General features: G+C 46.3%; 2 protein-coding genes and 1 long non-coding RNA gene across 9 annotated transcripts in view; 2 read left to right on the top strand and 1 right to left on the bottom strand.

Moving 5' to 3' along the window:
• The window catches only part of MKRN2 (makorin ring finger protein 2), a 29,878-nt gene extending 24,502 nt beyond the window's left edge, over positions 1-5,376 (top strand). For both annotated transcript variants that reach the window (XM_025449473.3, XM_025449466.3), the window contains 2 exons: positions 3,540-3,684; positions 3,861-5,376. In XM_025449473.3, coding sequence (XP_025305258.1) covers positions 3,540-3,684; positions 3,861-3,998 — 283 coding nt within the window. In that variant the 3' untranslated portion in view covers positions 3,999-5,376. The remainder of the gene's footprint in view (positions 1-3,539; positions 3,685-3,860) is intronic.
• The window catches only part of RAF1 (Raf-1 proto-oncogene, serine/threonine kinase), a 78,865-nt gene continuing 64,455 nt past the window's right edge, over positions 5,271-19,680 (bottom strand). For all 6 annotated transcript variants that reach the window (XM_025449450.3, XM_025449453.3, XM_049098533.1 and 3 more), the window contains 8 exons: positions 19,317-19,434; positions 11,157-11,241; positions 10,209-10,385; positions 8,789-8,835; positions 7,212-7,330; positions 6,734-6,865; positions 6,464-6,598; positions 5,271-6,292 (listed from right to left, as the gene is read on the bottom strand). In XM_025449450.3, coding sequence (XP_025305235.1) covers positions 6,149-6,292; positions 6,464-6,598; positions 6,734-6,865; positions 7,212-7,330; positions 8,789-8,835; positions 10,209-10,385; positions 11,157-11,241; positions 19,317-19,434 — 957 coding nt within the window. In that variant the 3' untranslated portion in view covers positions 5,271-6,148. The remainder of the gene's footprint in view (positions 6,293-6,463; positions 6,599-6,733; positions 6,866-7,211; positions 7,331-8,788; positions 8,836-10,208; positions 10,386-11,156; positions 11,242-19,316; positions 19,435-19,680) is intronic.
• Positions 8,832-19,321, top strand: LOC118351599 (uncharacterized). The gene is made up of 3 exons (XR_004807260.2): positions 8,832-9,006; positions 14,221-14,354; positions 18,978-19,321. It is a non-coding gene; the product is annotated as an uncharacterized LOC118351599 (long non-coding RNA).

Here is a 19,680-nt window from a genome sequence, read left to right as displayed (position 1 = left end):
TTTCAGCCTCAAGAACTGCCTTCAGCATTTGTTGATGTGGTGATGAAGTCGTAGTTTTCTTTTTAGCAGAAAGAGCTTTTCTTTTCATCCTTAAAGGATATTTTCATTGAATATTTTGGTCAGATTGGTCCTGTTTACATCTTTGTCTCCTTTTTCAGTGAGTACAATTCTGGGTTAATAGTTTGTTTCTTTATTTTCTTTTAGTATTTTGCAAATGTTGTTCCACTATATTCTGGCCTCTAGTTTCTGAGAAGTTAGTGGTAATTCAGATTGTAATATGTCATTTTTCTGGGGTTGCTTTCAAGATTGTCTCTTTATCTTGGTTATCAGCAGTTTGCTCTTTTGCCTGGGAGTGGTTTTCTCTGAATCCATAAGATTTTATCATTTTGACCATCAAATTTTTCTCCTGCCCTGTTTTTTCTTCTCTTGCTCCCCCACCCCCACTTTATTTATTCATTTGACCCAGAGCACAAGGCATGGCAGAGGCAGAGAGCATTTGACCCAGAGCACAAGGCATGGCAGAGGCAGAGAAGCAGACTCCCTGCTGAGCAGAAAGTCTGACTGCTGCTGGTCTCCATCCCAGGACCCTGGGATCATGACTCGAGCCAAGGCAGAGGTTTAACCGACTGAGCTGCCCAGGTACTCCTCTGCTGGGACTCTTAATAACATGTACTAGACTTTTTGCTACTGCCCCACAGGCATTGGGCCCTGTTAATTTCTTTCAAATTTTTTCCACCTCACTGTTCATCTTCTCCAAGAGTAGCTGAACTCCTTGTCATCTAGAAGTTCATTTCTAGGTCATGTTTTCCTGATTATTCATATGTTGAATGATTGGGATCATAGCCTAAACACTGCCAATGTTAACCTGGATGGTAGAAATCCTGGATTCTTTTAAACAATAAAGCATTGATGTTTTTATATGCAGGTAAAAGTGTTTAAGTTCCAGGTCTTGGGCAGCAGTTCTAATCTGTTTGGTTTCTTATCCTCCACTAAGTTGCTATGAGCCTCTGCTGTACTGATGTCCCAGTCAGCCATTGGGCTGAATTAATAATACATAGTATCTGGAGTCCTCCCACTCCCGCCCTTCTCTGAGCAGGATTGCTTCCTCGCTTTCCAGTGGGTGATTTCCTCCCACCTCTGTTGGTCCTTCGGGCCAGGGAGACTAGATTTGCTCCTCTAGTTTAGACACCTAACTTCGGCTTGCTGTGGGCCAAAAGCTAGAACTCCCTTCTTGCCATCCTGTTCTTCCAGCCCTTCTGCTATTGTTCATTCTCCAGTGCCTTCAGGTCTTTTAAAAATTTCTGTTGCTAGTTATCTGCAGGAGGGTCGGGGCTGGTAGAAGGGTGCTTGGCAGTACTACTAAAGGATACCATATGTCACTTTCAGATTGCCTATTAACTAAAGGCTTAATACTTTCCTGGTTTACCAGTGTCCCTGCCCATGTGAAGTTATCTGTCCACCAGAGGGCAGGAGTGGCAAGGCAGCCGGGCCAACCTGTAGGAAGCAGCTATGCTGGAATGGTCTGGAAATTCTTGTTATTTCTGTTTAGGTCTTTCCTGGCCTTAGTTTTCATTGATGATGGTGTTATGAATTTCACACATTTAATGGGCACCTAGTAGAGGCTAGGCACCCTCAAGCTAAGCACAGTGGGGGACATAGAGTATAGATTAGTAAGATAATTTCATGGGAAATTGCAAAATGGCAATTGTGATACATGTTTTCTGGTGACAATTCTTTATGAGAGGCCCAAGCCACACGTCACAACAGAGAGAGCACTTGGATCCCTCTGGGAGCATCAGAGAAAGCAGTATGGGAAGCTGAGCCATGAAGCATGAACAACGATCTATGTGAGAGGGAGGGATACAAATGCTGCATTTGGGGAGCAGTGCAAGTGGCCCTGGGGTTAAAAGAGGTGTGTGTGGAAGGATGTCCAGAGACAGACTGGAGTGAGATCTAAGGGGACAGACCAAGTGACACACTGGCACACTCCTCAGTCGTAGTGTGAAGACCAGAACCTGATGGGAAGGAGGCCAGTTAAGAAATGACTGTGGCAGGGCAGCCTGGGTGGCTCAGCGGTTTAGTGCCGCCTTCGGCCTAGGGTGTGATCCTGGAGACCCAGGATTGATTCCCACGTCAGGCTCCCTGCATGGAGCCTGCTTCTCCCTCTGCCTGTGTTTCTGCCTCTGTCTCTGTGTCTCTCATGAATAAATAAATAAAATCTTAAAAAAAAGACTGTGGCAGTGGGAACAGGAGGGACGGGGTGACTGGGAACGGGCTCTGTAAGCAGGGGTAACAATTGGATAGGAGAACTGAGAACAAAGAGGCAGTCTGCGTGCACTAGAGGCTTTTATCCTTGGTGACCAGGTAAGGCTGGGGAAGGAGGAAGAGTTATTTGGGGGGGGCAGGACTAGAGAGTGATTTTTTTCAACCTGTTGGGTTTATTAAAGCCAGTGTCTAGCGACCTGGTGAGAACTGGCTGCTTGAGCAGTCATTTGAAGGTTTACTCTGAGCCGCTAGGGTGGGGGCCGTGGCAGGTACGGGCCCCCAGCTAGCACCGTGCTGTTTCCCTCAGTGGATGGTTGTTGGGGAGCTTACTCTATGCTGCTCTGGGGTCTCAGAGGTCCTCGTCACCGGTCTCTGCCATCCCCTTGTCTGAGAAGATAGACCAACACTGAAGATCCCCATCCTTGTCTGCCATGGTCACGTACCCCAGCTACCCCTGGTAGCGGTCTGCCCTTTCTGCTGCGCCACTTCCCTTCCTTGGCACTCCCAGATGCCCTCTTGCCTACTTGGGTGTCTCCACCATGGGATCATGTATGATCGTAGAAGTCAAATTTCATTTAAGCAAGAAATGGTAATTTTCTAGTTGGTTGTATTTTTCCTCAGGAGCAGGGGCTCTTAACATAGAGATCTATGAATGGAATGTGAAGATCGGTCTATAAAACAGCAGAAAGTTAATTTTTTTTACCGTGTGTTTTATTTTATCCATTTAAAAACACTGTTCCAAGAAAGGGGCCCATAGTCAACATACGGAGTTAAGAAGCCCTGCTCTAGATCTAGAAGGTGAAGACCAAATAAAATTGGAATGAGACATGTAACTTTGGGCAGCTAATAGTCCTGGCTTTTCTGTGCCTAAGTCAAGTCTCCCTCACCCCTGACATCACTGCTGGCCAGGAGGAAGGGAAATGTCCCTGGGTGGGGCTCCTGCTGCGACTTCTAGCTGAGGCTTTAGGAGCATAGAGCCCAGACAGCTGGCCCAGAGGAGCCGTCAGGCCTGTACTCCCCTGAAGGCCTTTGTGGAGGAGCACTGGGAGCTCAAAATACTGGGGTCCCTGTGCAGGTTATGTTCTGTGTGCGGCTGCCTATCACAGTGGCAGATTGGGAATCAGCGTCCCAACTTCACTGAGCCTCAACTTCCCCACCAATAAAATAAGGCTCATCTAGCTCCAGCATCGCAGGCAGGGATGGAAGGCGGCCTTGGTTCTCCCGGGCCCCAGGTTCTCCCAATATCCTTTTGACGTTTCCTTTCTGTTTTTCAGAAAAAAAGCTTGTAAATACTTTGAGCAAGGCAAGGGGACCTGCCCATTTGGAAGCAAATGCCTTTACCGCCACGCTTACCCTGACGGGCGGCTGGCAGAGCCTGAGAAGCCCCGGAAGCAGCTCAGTTCTGAGGGCACCGTGAGGGTAAGGACTCTGACATCTCGGTCAAGGACACTTACCTGGTGGCATGTCCAGGTGCTGCTCCTAGCTCCTTCTGATTGCCTGGGCAGCAGGAATGGGGCAAGCCAATGAAAAATAAACTGTCCGGCCTTCGTGTCGCCATTAGTAACATCAGGCATGTTTGCTGGCTGTTTCCGCAGTTCTTTAATTCAGTGCGGCTCTGGGATTTCATCGAGAATCGAGAAAGCCAGCATGTGCCCAGCACTGAAGATGTCGACATGACAGAGCTCGGGGACCTCTTCATGCACCTCTCTGGAGTGGAGTCGTCAGAACCCTAAGGAGTAGATGGGTTCCCCTGCACCTTGGCTCTGCCGGCCGAGCATTCCCCAAGCTAGAGCGTGCAGAGCTTCCTTTACTGCAACCTGAGGTGGCGCGATGCTTGGGTTGGAGGGAGTTGTACTTACTCGGTCTCATCCCCTCTCCATTACTACAGCCGTGGGAGGAGTGAGGATATAAAATAACCCAACACGTATATGGAATTGCTACTTTTATAGTTGATCTCTTTAGTGCACCCCAAGCTCCTCGAGGGGACCAGCTAACCAGCCAGAGTTTTGATTGATTGCTTTTAAAAGCAGCCTGGCTCCTGTCCTTCGTGAGCTTTAGCTCCCTAGAAACAGTCACCTTGTAACTGCCCTTAAAGCAGATTTTTCTTGACAACAAAGGATTCTTCACCCCTGTAAGACGATTCCTCTATAGTGGATTTCCCTCCTGTACCTAAATAGTGTGTAGTCAAAATCTGTTTCTCGAAAAGCTCTGTATAAATCAACTTAATGTGGGCACTGCACACCTTAGCATAAAACCTGTAGCGTGTTCTTGTGTCCCAAATCAGAGCAGGAGTCTTGTCGTCTGTGTGTTCAATAAACTAGTAAAAACCTTCCCTGCAAGGGTGGGGGTGCTTGGAGTAGCAGCAAGTGTAGGGCAGCAAAGCAGAGGCCTAGCCCCTCATTTCTGGTTGGTGTCGTGGGGCCGCATGCTCCACAAAAAGAAACACATCCCCGACTGTCACCTGTGGGCTTTCCTGGGGCTCAGGCCCCAAGGGTCATTTTACTGGGTTCGGCGCACACGTGCTCTCAATGTGTGGCCCCTACTCAAAGCCATGTATTCGACCTGTAAAGCTTGGCTTTGATTTGAAATTCTGTAAAAAGTTAACAGCACCCAACAAAGTTTCTATGACCTGGTGGCAGTGCTCCTGAAAACAAGTCATCTGTCTTGTGACTTTAACTGAAGGAACATAATAACTTTGTGAATCAAAACAAACCCACCCCAAGCCTGAATTAATCTATTTTTATAAACAGTTATAGATACCAAATATTTTATAAAATGCATTAAAGTGTGGGTAGAAAAAGGTCTATTCTTACCTGAGTTTAGAGTGCTTGCGTAATTTTTATAGTTAAGTCTTTAGTGAGGGTGACAGCACAAAGGCTTAGATTCCTTCCCAGCAGAGGCTCTGGGCCCATTTCCTGCTGCTTGAGTTCTTGCTCCAGGAGGGATGAGCAAATGGGAGAGCTCAAGCTATGAGCTCAGTAAAAGGAAGAAACAGCCATTAAACCTACATTTAATTTATTTTATTAAAATAACATAATTGAAGAACCATCAGATAACTGTATTTTGTCCGGCGCAATAAAAACAAAATTAAAACCCAAATCATCAAGAAAACCTGTATTCCTGGCTTCCTTGCATACACAAGATGTGGCTGAAGAGAAAGGCTGGCCCGGCAACCCCGCCCCACAGGGGCAGCTCCTGGAAGACAGATTCAGCACGATGGAGGACTGCTCCCTGAGGGCGGAGACTGGGAGGGGCGGGCCACTCGCCTCTTCTGGAAAACCGTCCCACTGCGCTGGAGACCTCCAAGGAGTGTCCCCAAATTCAAGGTCCATTAGTACCAACACAGGCTCCTTCAGGCGGCCGTGGTCTCTCGACAGTCCTGTACTGGGCCGTTTGGTGTGTTATGTGCAAAACTACCTGTTTGACGCCACACCGCTATCTCTGAAGAACCGTCCTTCCCATGATAAACCTTCCTCCGAGGGCTGATACCCACGGTCCACGTGTCCATATCAGGGCTGGTCTGTCTGCTACCTTCGTTTCCCCTCTGAGTGCTTTTCCTTGCCCTAAAAATACTCAGCCAACAGCTGGGGCCCCAGATCACATACTGCCATCTGGCAGCTATGGGTGCATCGGCTCAAGAGAACGGGGGATGCAGGGAAAGGGAGCAGGACAAACCGGCGTTTCGAATGGCTTCCTTCTCCCAGGGCCAGGAAGGGTAGAAAAGAAGGCAACATGAAGTTAAGGCCCTGTGAGTAGTCTAGAAGGTCCTTAGCAGCAGCTTCTCTGAAAATGAGCTCTCTGCCTCCATGGAAAGGGAGCAGAAAGGTGGTGCCTGCCGACTGCCCTTCCTCCCCTGGTGGCCTGAGTGCAGGTGCAAAGTCAGCTAGAAGACAGGCAGTCTGGGGGACGTGGTCAGCGTGCAGGCGTTGATGTCCTCAGTGTGGGCCGCCCGATGCAGGGACGGCTCAGAAGCGCTCCTGTTGATCTTCGGCAGAGAGTGCTGGAGCAGCTCGATGGAAGACAGGATCTGAAATGCAGTGTCAGGAGGTGGCCTTGGTGTCACAGAGGGAGGAGCCCAAACAAAGGCCCTGCCCACCCCACCTGCACCGCCTGGCCGAGCTGGCGAGCCCACCCCTACGTTCCTCTCATTAGGAAGTCCTACTCGAATCTGTTGCTGGGCGCCTGAGCCAAGTCTTACCTGGGGAAAAAGCGGCCTCTCTTCCTTCACCTTTTTCACACAGTCGGCTACCAGCCTCTTCATTGCTTTGGGGCAGTTCTTATATAGCTTACTGAGGTCTGGGGAGGCGTACCCTCGGCCCACCATGAAGATGATCTGGGAGGAAGGAAACAGGGCGGGGAGGAGGACAAGAGTGACAGCAGCAATTTCTAACCCTCCTGCTGCTCAAGCCGGCAGGAGGCCCAGGGGCTCCTGCAGCCCGGTCCCACCGGCCAGCACCAGGGCCCATACCTGATCACGGTTATTGATGTGGGAGTAAGGGAGCTCCCCCGTCATGAGCTCATAGAGCACAATGCCGTAGGAGTAGACGTCGGACTGGAAGCTGAATGGATTATTATCCTGCATTCGGATCACCTCGGGGGCCTACGCAACAAAACACATTCAGTCCTCACCATCTGAGCCCCACAAACATCTAGGCACCAAGCTGTCCCTCCCCCTGGGTAGGAGAGTCCTTCCCCCCTCAGGTCAGATTAACACAAGCTCAGGAAGCCTCGTCACGGGGACTCAGCACCTATGCCTCTGCATGGTTCTGATCACTAGCTTCTGGGAAACCCAAATTTGCCTCAGGCTGTCTGATGTCACTGAAGGCCTCCCTGAGGTATCTGGACTTCGGGGAAATAGCAAGGAATTCGGTAAGTTTGCACATAGACCTCCATCCAGGGCACCCCTTTGGCCCTGCACCCTGCTAGTATGAGTGTCGCCTCCTTACCATCCACAGGATAGAGCCAGTGGGTTGTTCAACCTGCTGAGAACCGCTCCAGCGCGACTTTACTGTTGCCAAACCAAAATCTCCGATTTTCACCGTCAGGCCTTCATGGAGAAATATATCTCAATGCTTGTTAAGGACTCTGGTTTCAAAAGAATGGTCAAGTTAATTTTGAAACACTTCCCAAAGGTGTTAAAGAGCACAGCATCTCTCTGTCCCCCATCAGTCTCCAGCCTTTTCTGCACTGATTTGCTTGAATTTCTAGTTTTAGAAAATGCCTCTGAAATAGTCCTTCTAGGAAGCACACAGCAATTGTTTCAGGGCACCAGATTATTTGGCTCCAGGCAAAAATAAGGCAGTTTCCCTGTGCTGCTTCTCCCTGTTTCCATATCTAGGTGCTAAATTGCTGGCCTGACCTTCCCATAGGACCTAGGTGCCTTAAACTCCCAAGATTTCTTTCTTTTTTTTTTTTTTTAAAGATTTACTTATTCATGAGAGATATATATAGAGAGAAGCAGAGACACAGGCAGAGGGAGAAGCAGGCTCCATGCAGGGAGCCCGACGTGGGACTCGATCCCGGGACTCCAGGATCACGCCCCAGGCCGAAGGCAGGCGCCAAACCGCTGAGCCACCCAGGGATCCCCAAACCCCAAGATTTCTAAGAGCATGGGCTGCCATCTGCTGCACCTTGGAGCCAGGCCTGGCCTGTGATGGCTTGCTTATATTTGTTTCTGCCTGCTTTGTGCCCTCAAATGACTGAAACGTGAAGAACAAAACAGCAAGTCCCTCACTGAGCACTGCATGCTGTCCTAATAGGTACCACTTGGGGACTTCCAACCAGGACCAAACTCACCTCATTTCTGGATAAAGAAGTCAGGCAGTTTAAGGCCGACTTGGGATCTGCCAATGCCCAATACCTCCTTCAAAATCTGCGGGGTCTGCTCTCATGATGGCTTACGTGTCGCTCCCAAAAACTTATCACTAAAAGGTACCCCGTGCCTCAGACACGTTGCCCAAATAGCCACATCGTACAATCCGACTCAGAGGCTGCTGCCCTCTCACTGGCCAAGCAGCAGAGTGAGGCTATAATGCCACTTACACTCCTCTACAAGAGAAAGGCTGCAGGGGGGAGGCAGATGTTCCCAGGTTATGCTTCCTGCCCTACAGCATGAAAACTCCAGTGTTCATTCCCCTTCTATAGGAACACAGTAAGTCTCAGAAAGGCGACGGGCTGGTTCTGACAGTGACCAAAGAAACCATTTCTGTACATTCAAAAAAGACAGTTTTTAGTAGTTGCTTTGACAATCGCAACATCTGGCCTGCAGCTACCTTCTGACCAGATACACAGTATCTATGTGCTAGAAATAAACATGGAAGACAAAAGCCCCATCCCTCTAAGTTAAATTTAGTAAGGAGTAGTATAATAAAACTTTCTAGCATGACCCAAACATGTATCTCAACCCTACTCTTGTGGAAATCTTTCGAAAGTCACTTTTTTGCTGGGATAAACTTTAAAGTCTCCCTTCTGTTTTTCTATATTTAGAACTGAGCAGTCCAATGAAACAACCATCAAAGGATACTGTTGGATTTCATGTCTCTGTGGATGATGTTCTTTGCATGCAAATAGCTGTGAAGGAAAATAAATCTATTAAAAACAGTCTGAGGGACATGGTTAGAAAGTGCTTCAAATTACAGCTAGGAAGGAAGCCACCTGAAAGCCTGTCACCTGGCGAGGAACTAAAGGTGGGGACCAGGTGGGCACTGAAGCAGGCTAGGCCACATCGCACCTTATCTGGAGGTGAGTCCACAGTGATTTAAACATCACTTCTACTCAAAGTAATTGACAACCCAAATGTCCATCAGCTAATGAATGCAGAGATGAAGGGTGGCCTACCCATATAACAGTATTACTCGGCTAGAGAAGAGAGTGAGGTACTGACCCGTGCTACATACAGCACGGATGAGCTGCTCAACACCGTTATGCTAAATCAAGCCAGACACAAAAGACCTCATGGTTCTTTCCATCTATTTATTTAAGAGAGTGAGCAAGTGGGGATGGAGGGAGGGAAACGGGGATAAACACTCCATGCTGAGCACAGAGCCTGATGCAGGGCTCAATCCCGTGACCCTGAGGTCATGACCTGAGCTAAAACCAAGAGTCAGATGCTCAACCGACTGAGCCACCCATATGTCCCAACCTCATCTTGACTAATCTTCTAAAATTAGATAGTGGGAACATCTGTACAACTCTGTGATGTACTAAAAACCACTGACTTGTACACATTTGAGGGGTGAATTTTACAATATGTGGATTATATCCATTTTTTAAAAAGTAATTCTGACTAGTTATTTCTTAAAATGTGTAGTACATAAATCTCATATGAATTTTTAAGTAGAATGTGAGATTTTACATAGTACTGGCAAGCGCAGCTTTAGCTTATGCCTCCAGACATCTGGGGCTATGAGGAGTTGCCGCTGTTCCATGTAAAAAGGACCTTGACACACACATACACACACCACCACCACACCCCTACACAGAGAAATGTGTTCAAGCAAAAGACTCAAAAGAGGTAGTGTTACCTACAGCTACTAGGGATGACTTTTAAGCATTCTCCAAAAGGAAAATGAATTCTCCAAAAACATCTGCTCAGACCCTCCTGTGGAACAAGCACACCTGCTGGGGGCCATGCCTCAGAGCACACCCACCTGCAGAGGGCAGTGCCACGGCTGTCCAAGCAGAGGGTTCTGAGCCCACAACTATGCTCTTGGGTGTCTGGGTGAATTCTGAGGGCAGTGGCTTGAACCTGAATCTGAGCCCCAAGGCAGGTGGCCTCAGCTTGGGTGAGGAACCTGGAGTTCTCACTCCTTTGGCCCACCCCAGAGGCTTACTTTCCAGATGTGAAACAATAGCACAGAAACCACTTAGCCCAGGTCCCAATATAGGGCAGGTTGATACCTGAACCCCAGACTCTCTAGTCCACAAGCCATCTATCTACTCACTCCATTCCCTGAGCAGTCTGGCGGGCGATGTCAATCAACTGGAACATCTGGAACTTAGTCTCCTGGACATGCAAGTGTTTATAGAGGCTGCTGCCCTCGCACCACTGGGTCACAATTGCCAGGTTGTCCTTCGTCATGTATCCCATGAAGAGCAGGATGTTCACGTGCCGTGTTTTGCTGGAGGAGGGAGGAGAAAAAGGGCTGTGAATCTTCAGTTGCTGCAGAAGACAGATCTACTCTGCTTTCCCACTGATGCAGGATCCCGTTGTGTCCTTGACACGCCACCATGCTTATGATCTGGGTGGATGGCAAAGCAAATGCGCAAGACTGCTGATAATCGAGTTGGTGTTACGACAAAGGGCCCTACCATTATTCACCACAGTGCTGGCCATTAGAGAGAAGACATTCTCTCCAATGAACACTACGATTCCTCCCATGGGAGCCACAGGTCCCTTCATCTGTGAAATCCATCATTATTCACCTTATTCCTACAAGTCTAAATAACAACTCAAGGACTTAAAAGCTGAAGGTTTTGAAGTCCAGAGTAAGGGAAACTAGCCATAAAAAGAACTCTTAGGAATAAATGTGAAAATAGAACCCATTTCTCCCTATCTCAAACCAAAACCCCAAGAAGACCCTGGGCTGTTGAGTATAGTGAGCCCAGATACCTGCAGGAGTGGAAGAGTAGGTGCTCCTCAAAGGTGGCTCTTCTAGAGGTGGGACAACCATGTAAGCTGGAAAGAAACCTCCCACTCCCTTTCCCTCCTGAGGAAGGAGTTTCAACCATAGGACTCTGCAGCAAACATTTGCTAAGCACCAGTCCCCAGCCACGGGCCCACAGAGACCAGTCCACAGGTTGTGCAGCCCACTTCCTCTGGCTCACAGACCAGCACCCACACCCATCCCCTGCCGCTCCAGGGAGGCTGGAAAGGCCAGCTTCCTACTTACCGAAGGACAGCCACCTCGTTCCTGAAGGCCTGGAACTGCTCTGGTGTGGGGTCAACAACCTTTAGGATTTTTACCGCGACATCTCCTGCAAATTAGTTTGTAGTCAGTGCAATCAGATGAATGACCTTACTTTGTTATTTTTCATATACCCTAGTTTTGAAAAAGACAGAGTGAATCACTTATTCAGATAACATGTACCACACAAATGGAACACGCAAATTTCTAAATTACACAAGTGGCTGAGAAAAGCCACTACTACTATCCTTTAAATACCACCACACAAGCCTTGAACAGGTTTGGTTTCAACTCTTCCTATCAAGCCTGGCCTCCCCAGCCGTGAAGTCACGTGTGACGGGTCAAACGCAGGACTGTGACAGTGTGGCGCTGGCAGGCAGGTGTGGAGTGGGCCAGCAAACACTTGGTCTTCGGGGCCAGGAGACAGGCCATTTAGCAAGTAGCTGATGCCAAACTCAGCAACCACATTTTAATGAGACCTGAGGCCATGCCTTGTGCAAATTCAAAGATAATATTGAAATTAAGCTTCTTTGCCTTTAATACTACAAAGAAGTAATCCTCGTGATTCACACTGCTTGCCTACTGTGCCCTGGCACAGCGGGTGCCCTCACAGGCATTATCACCTTCAGTCCTCATAGCTGCCCTATGATGTAAATACTGTTACCCTAATTTCACAGGCAACACAGAAGCTCAGTCACGTCCAAGGTCATGCAGCCAAAAACCAGAAGTGCTAGAGCCTGGATCAGAACCCCAGTCTAACTCCAACGGCTGCCCTTCTAACTTCCATACTGACAACAGATTGCACACTGTTAGCCTATTACATAGCCTTAGAAACATCCAGAGATGGATTCTACTCTATGGTGCTAGAAGCCACTAGATTTAGAAGCCACTTTCCGAAGTGTTTCTATGCTAAATTTATAATAGTAATTATAATAAATTACATGAAGCTCTATAAGGACCTCAAATTCTCTAGGGAAATGAATTTTACTAAAACACAGACTTCTGAGGATCAAACAAAGTAGGAGCTAGCTGATGACAACTTGGAGGTAACGGAATTCTTCCACTCATCAAACACGTCCCTTCGGCAGTGCCCTTGAGTGCCAACTGGTAAAGAGATGGTTCTTATGACAGGTCCCAAACTGCTGCCCTGGGATCTCTGGTTTTATCATCGCAAGCTAAAGTCCCCACTTAATAGCAGGAGTTCATGCAATTCACCAGCACACGGATTTACTGAGGGCCCAGGGCTGCCTCTGAAGGTGCTGCTGACTTTGGATGGAAGAGATACATGCTACGGTCAGGGCTGCCTACTATCCAGGAAGATGGAGCTGGTAAACCATTTGCCACCCCCCCACCCCCCCACCCCGGCCCAAGGTTCCTGATGACTGAGGAAGAGGGTAAGAGTCTTCTGCAGAATTGCTCATTCTGGAGCAGTCTGAGCCAAGGTAGAATGCTGGGGGCAAGGGACAGAGGACAGTAGATGTGTCTGAGGGAGGACGTAGAAAGGTTTTCTGAAACAAATGGGATAGAAGCCAAGGGAAGGACTTAACTAAATGGGACAAGCTGTTCCAAACTAGATACACCAGGAACAAAGGTAAGGTAAAGGGGATGAAAGAAACATGAGCTAGGTTGGGGGAACTCTAGTTTGCGACCCGGGCCCCTGCAGACTAGGACAAAGGCCAGGGAAAAGTCTTGCCCCAAGAGCCCTGCATCTGCAGACAACATACAGGCAACAGTGAGGGGGGTAGTAGGCAAGAAACCCCAGGTAGGGGCAGTCCCGGTGGTCCAGCGGTTTAGCACTGCCTTCAGCCCAGGGTGTGATCCTGGAGACCTGGGATCGAGTCCCATGTCGGGCTCCCTGCATGGAGCCTGCTTCTCCCCTCTGTGTCTCTACCTCTCTCTCTCTCTGTCCCTCTCATGAATAAATAAAATCTTTAAAAAAGAAAAAAAGAAACCCCAGGAAGGTAGGCTGATCTGCCATGGCAGTCAACTGAGTGGCGGGGCCAGGAGATGACAATAGTGGTGCCCCAGGCACTAGGCAGGGCTTTAAAGGGATAGGCCAGGGTGGGTAGAGGAAGGCTTGGAGAGATGCTGGATAGGCCCTCAGGAGGGGGTTGCTCCTTGGGACCTTCCTAGTTCACAAGCCTAGTTTTGCAAGGTCTCCCTCTTTTTTACAGCTCTCCCTGGGGCGCTCTCCAGTTGTCACTGAACTTGCCTTCTGTTTCACCCATTTTAGACCTGATCATAATGTAACCTCAGAGCTCAGAAGGTTCACCAGCAGCCAAAGCCCACTTATAGTGACTCACTCTGACCTTGCAGTCAGATGAACATCCTCCACCTCCAGCCTCTACTTTTTGGCACAGTGAGCAGGACTTCTTATCCCTGTTCAGAGTTCATACAGTCTGTTCCATCACCAAAGCCAGTTCAAATCCTCTCATCTTTCTAAACCCTGTTACTCAAATCTGCACTATGGCTCTGCAGAAGTCTCTGCTACACCTATGCCTTCATGCAGGTCACTGGTGAGAAGACTCAACAGGGTCGAACCAAAGACAGGGCCCCTATGGCACCTACAAGGCCCCATCCTGCCTGACAGCTCACAGTGAAGAGTTAAAAGAACAGATTATATGCAATTTCTGACTGAAACCCAGAGACTGTAAACTATAGCATTCCTTCACTTTCATGCAAATAGTCCAAGCACTGCATTAATAGGGATTCAATCTGCTAGGAAAATGGATTTCAATACCTGTAAAGAACAGTTTTGTAGGGGCAGCCCCGGTGGCGCAGCGGTTTAGCGCCGCCTGCAGCCCAGGGCGTGATCCTGGAGACCCAGGATCGAGTCCCATGTCGGGCTCCCTGCATGGAGCCTGCTTCTCCCTCTGCCTGTGTCTGTGTCTCTGCCTCTCTCTCTCTCTCTCCCTCTCTCTGTCTCTATGAATAAATAAAATAAAAATTAAAAATTAAAAAAAAAAAAAGAACAGTTTTGTACTGGTAGGACTGCCTCAAAGAAGAACGAGTTCTTGGGTAACAAGCTCCCCAATATTCTGAATTTCAGGCCAAGGCTCACCAAGACTCTTGAAGGTCTTGCACAGTCTGAGACCCACTGATATCCAAAGTCTTTAAGGAACCCTACAACTCTCCATTCCTGGACCTCACTATTAGCCTCCTTGAGGTCCTCAAACAGGTCAGGTGAGTAGCCCAATTCATAGCCCCGTTGCTGCTTCCCTGGGTATGTGCCCACACCTGAGCATCATGCAAGTGCTACTTCCTCAGCAGAGTCCCTCCCTACTAACTTCTACCAGAAACGGTGCACAGAGCCTGCCACTCCCTACCTGCTTTCCTCCATTTTTTTTTCCTCTTTAGCACTTATAACACAGTTTTTACTTTACTTTGCTTGGTTACTGTTCCCACCAGAACAGAAACTCCATTAAGAGAAAGAATTTTTATCTGTTTTGTTCACTGCTTCACTTGTAGCCCCTATAAGAATGCTTGGTATTAGAAGAATGTTCAGGAAACACCAGATAAAGAAACGAATGAATCCTAAGGTGCAACAGTCAGCAAGGCATATTATGAACTGACAAGCTCTTTTGGAGCTCTGGAGTAGGCAACGGGGACTGCTGCCGACACGCAATACTAGGGCCCCAGTTGCTCGCAGCACAGGTCAGGAGTCAGTTTCTGGCAGGGAAGCTGAGACACAGTGCCCAACAGAAGGCCCCCAAGCGTACACAATCAGGTCTGGGCCTCACACAAAGGCTGCTCTCCAACCTGCCCTGGCAGTCCTCAGGGCCAAGTACACCATTCAAGTTCACCTCTCCAGCACTCCATCCAGTAATACTGCTTATTGCTAATCTCTTCTTTTGGGCATGTTTCTAAGATGACCAGAAAATTGTCCAGTATTAACATTTCTTTTCCTTCTGGAATTATCCACACACCTTTATGGCTAGCAATCTTACAACATAAGAGGGATGGTACTTACTTCTTTTAGCAAGTAATATAATGACAGATGTAAATGGCCAGGAAACATGTTATAGAGGATAGGTAAAAACTGCAGGAAGTAGTTGCTTTTAAGATTTTTATTTATGAGACATCAGAGAAAGAGACATAGGCAGAGGGAGAAGCAGGCTCCCTCAAGGAAGCCCGATGAGGGACTCAATCTCAGGACCCCAGGATCATGACCTAAGCTGAGGGCAGACACTCAACCACTGAGCCACCTAGGTGCCCCAGAAGTAGTTACTTTTCATGACACCAGAACTTCTTATTTTCCCTTGATTGTAAAGTCAGAGGCAAATGTAGTACAAATAACTAAAGACACATTCCTATGGATTATCATGTTTTTAATAAGATTTTAAGTTGATATCTCAGTCAGCTACCACTGGAGAAGAAAGAGCTTTATCAGTTGGTAAATTTGGAATGTTTTACCTTTTTTTAAACACCCATTTCCTGTTTTAAACATTTAGGGTTATTTAAAACCTGTTAGGTATATCCTTGCTTCCTAGAAGAGAACAGAATGAACACCTCTCACTCTTCTGACTCAAAAGTTATAAACCTCAGCATTAGGCTGGGATGGGGACTTAGATGTGGGTTCCACCAGGCTGGGGGCCTCAACACTAAGTGGCTCAAGACCAAGGGGTTCACTACCTTCTCCTCATGCCATCAGTCACAGTCCTGGCTACCATCAGTACTGCTGTCTGCATCCCTTGTAATGTGCTGTCTATCATTTGCAGAGGTTGGCAAATCAGATCCCAAACTTATGCTCTGTGTGTGAGCCCAAGGTCAGTTTCCTTACACCAAGTAAGTGAGCTTTAGTTCATGGATCTGAGGTCCCCATCTTGACTGCTCTGAGATTCTACTTTCACAGCTCCCAGGCAGAACCAAAATTTTGAAAAATAACAACTGTAACTTTTAAGAAACTGAATATTATATTGTATACAGGAACCAGAAAAGCAGCAACTACACACACACACATACCCCCAACACACAAAGTAGTATAGCACAAACAATCCAGAAATTATGGTTTCCCTGGACCTCTTGTTTTATTCATTTATAGACAGACCACTGGCTTGCTTTCTGAGGGGCAGACACAAAAGTCCATTGCTTCTTGCTCCTCTGACTTTTGAAACATTTAACTTAGAAGAAACTAGAATCTTAAAGGTATTAGACATGTGATCTACATTCTAACAAGTCTTTATGGAAGTAACACTATAACAAATACATCCCCTTACAATAGTCCAACAAAAGCTTACAGAATTGAGAGAAAACATAAGCTCATAGGTAGTACTGTGGCAAACATAACCAATGCTTTGAAAAATTATGAATTCCTCAAGAAGCAGCAGCTTCAAGTTGAGAGTACAACTTAATTATATCTATTGGCTTTCAGCTGATGCTTTAAAAACGTAGTATAAAAATTACTAAGTGCAGGGGAGCCTGGGTGGCTCAGCTGGTTAAGCATCTGACTCAGGTCATGACTTCAGGGTCTTGGGATCAAGCCCTATGTGAGGCTCTGCACTGAGCAGGGAGTCTGCTGGAGATTCTCTTTCCCTCTTCCTCTGCTCCTCCCCCCCTCTAAAATGTATCTTTTAAAAAAATGCTTAAGTACTCCTAATGAAAGCATTAAAAGCAATATTCACTCCTCTACCTCCTACAATGACTAATAGCCTTGTCTCAGATACAAGCACTCTATCCCATAAAATTCTGTTCTTCCATGGGACTATACCAAAATAAAAGCTTTTGCAAGGCAAAAGAAACTATCCACAAAACAAAAAGAAAATCTACCAAATGGAAGAAGGTATTTGCAAATGGTTTATATGATAAGGGGTTAATATCCAAAATAATATGAAGAACTCACACAACTCAACACCAAAAAGACAATCTGATTTTAAAACGGACAGAGGCTATACAGAAGCATTTCTCCAAAGATACATAGAAGGCCAACAGATACATGAAAAGGTGCTCTATCACTAATTATCAGGGAAACGTAGATCAAAACTACAATGGAATATCACCTCACACTCGTCAGAATGGCTAAAATTAAAAAGACAAATAACAAGAGTTGGAAAAGATATGGAATAAAAGGAACCCTTGTGCCCTGTTTATAGGAATGTAAATTGGTGTGGCCACTGTGGAAAACAGTACAGAAGTTCCTTAAAAGATTAAAAATAGAACTATCATAAGATCCAGTAATTATAACTACTAGGTATTTACCCAAAGAAGACAAAAACACTAATTCAGAAAAGATATCTACACCCACACATTCATAGCAACATTTTTTACAATAACCAAGATATGGAAGCAACTTAAGTGTTCATCCATAGATGAGTGAAGATGTGAGATTGAGATATACACACACACACACACACACACACACACACACACACACACACAGAGAGAGAGAGAGAGGAATATTATTCAGCCATAAAAAGGGGGGGGTCTTGCCATTTTAAATGACATGTATGGACCGAGAAGGTATTATGCTAAGTGAAATAAATCTGAGAAAGACCAATACCACATGATTTCACTTACATGTGGCATCTAAAAAAATAAAAAGAAGTGAACAACAAAAAGGCTTAATACAGAGAACTGGCAGTGCCAGAGGGGAGTAGGAGAACAGCCTAACAGGGGATGGATATTAAGAGGTACAAACTCCAGTTATAAAATAAGTAAGCCACAGCATTGGGAATATAGTCAATAAGATCATGGTAACACTATATGGTGACAGAGAGATGATAGCTATACTTAGTGTGGTGAGCATTATGTATAGGATTGTCAAATCACTATGTTGTACACATGAAACTACAGAACATTGTAGGTCAACTATACTTCAGTAGTAAAATATATAAAGATTATTTATTTATTTATTCATGAGAGACACAAGGCGGGGGGCAGAGGACAGAGACACATGGGAGAAGTGGGCTCCATGCAGGGAGCCCGATGTGGGACTTGATCCTGGGACTCCAGGATCACACCCTGAGCCTAAGTAAGGCAGACACTCAACTGCTGAAACACCCAGGCATCCCTAATTATCTATTTGGGAAATATTCTGCAATAGCATAAATTCTCTCTGACCCAGGAGGAAGGCCAGTAGTATACCGGATGCAATTTTCAAAGGAAAAGGAATCAAAAAGTCCCATGCCAGTCTCCTTAAAGAACAAGTTTATGAGATGATTAATTAAATTTGTAAACCATATATATTAATTAACATTAAGGTACTCAGAAGACTGGAGGTGTTTCTCAGTTTTCAACACCTTGATTTTAATGCTCTGTTCATGTGATGATCTTAACTTCTCTCAATCTCTGCCCCTGTATGTATAAAGATAAGCATGATACCATCCAAACTAGAAACATAGTATGTAGGCACTTTAGGGTTTTTTTTTTTTTTTTTCTTCATTAAAATGTGAATTTAGAAGGATGCCTTTTGGGAAACGTAGTATTTTCAAAAAAATACTCCCTATATTTGCTAACATCCTAAAGCCAGAGGCATTAAAAATCTGAGGAAGAAATGTTAAGTGTGTTGCCAAAATATACAAGCTATGGCCATGGATATTAAAATAGTACATTTCTTCCAAGTGACAAAATGTTTCCATTACAATAAGAACACTAACACTCCACATAGATTCAAGAATGAAGTATATGGGTTCCCTGCTTGATGGGGATCCCCCCCTCCAACCCAGAGCAGGGCAAAGAAACCCTGCTTCAGGAGACTCCTGGCCTTCCTGAGCCCAGCTTTTTGACCATAGGCATGTATGTTAGTTCCCCTTTTGGAACCTCAGTTTTCTGCATGCAAATCTCTAAGGTTCTTTCCAATTTTGTTTCTAGAATCCATGCCCGCCTCACAGCAGCAGAATCTTGCTCAACTAAGGAACCTGAAAGCATGTCCATCATGTAGCCTGTATTTAATCAGTTCCTGAAACTTGACTCTAAGGCTCAACTCTTGTTCATCAATTTCTAATTATCCTAGAAACCCTATCATATCAATTATAGCATCACTGAATCTAAAAAGAATGCTATGAAATATCACTGAGATACTAAGAGTTCAATCTTCAGATGCAATCAAGTGTCCCTGGAGAGCGCCACAGTGAGCTGCACCCACAGTGAATTGTATCCCCTTCTTCGCCCTCTCTGGGCCTTGTGGTAGAGGGAGTGCCCCAAACGTACCGTGCCACTTGCCCTTATACACTGTTCCAAAGGAGCCTGACCCAATCCGAGTGGAGAGCATCACTTCACTGGCTTCAATTTCCCAGTAATAGCTTGAATCTCTCTGTCCACGAGGCCTCTGAAACCAGCAGAGATCATTAACATACTCCATGGAATGGTAAAGCTCTGTTTAGGAAGGGTGTCAAAGAAAAGAGCAACCCAAATCCACCCATTCCTCCATCTTTTAAAGATGGACACTAACTGTATTTCCGATATTTCGAAGAAAAAAAATTTTTTTTAGTTGTGCTCTGCCTTACAGCAAGCCAACAAATTCTCCAATGCAAGCATGCCAAAAACGGTGCTGACATTTATAATATCCTTCATT

Source organism: Canis lupus, chromosome 20 (assembly GCF_003254725.2).
Source record: "Canis lupus dingo isolate Sandy chromosome 20, ASM325472v2, whole genome shotgun sequence".
Taxonomy (NCBI): domain Eukaryota; kingdom Metazoa; phylum Chordata; class Mammalia; order Carnivora; family Canidae; genus Canis; species Canis lupus.
This window is presented reverse-complemented; position numbering and strand designations above follow the sequence as displayed.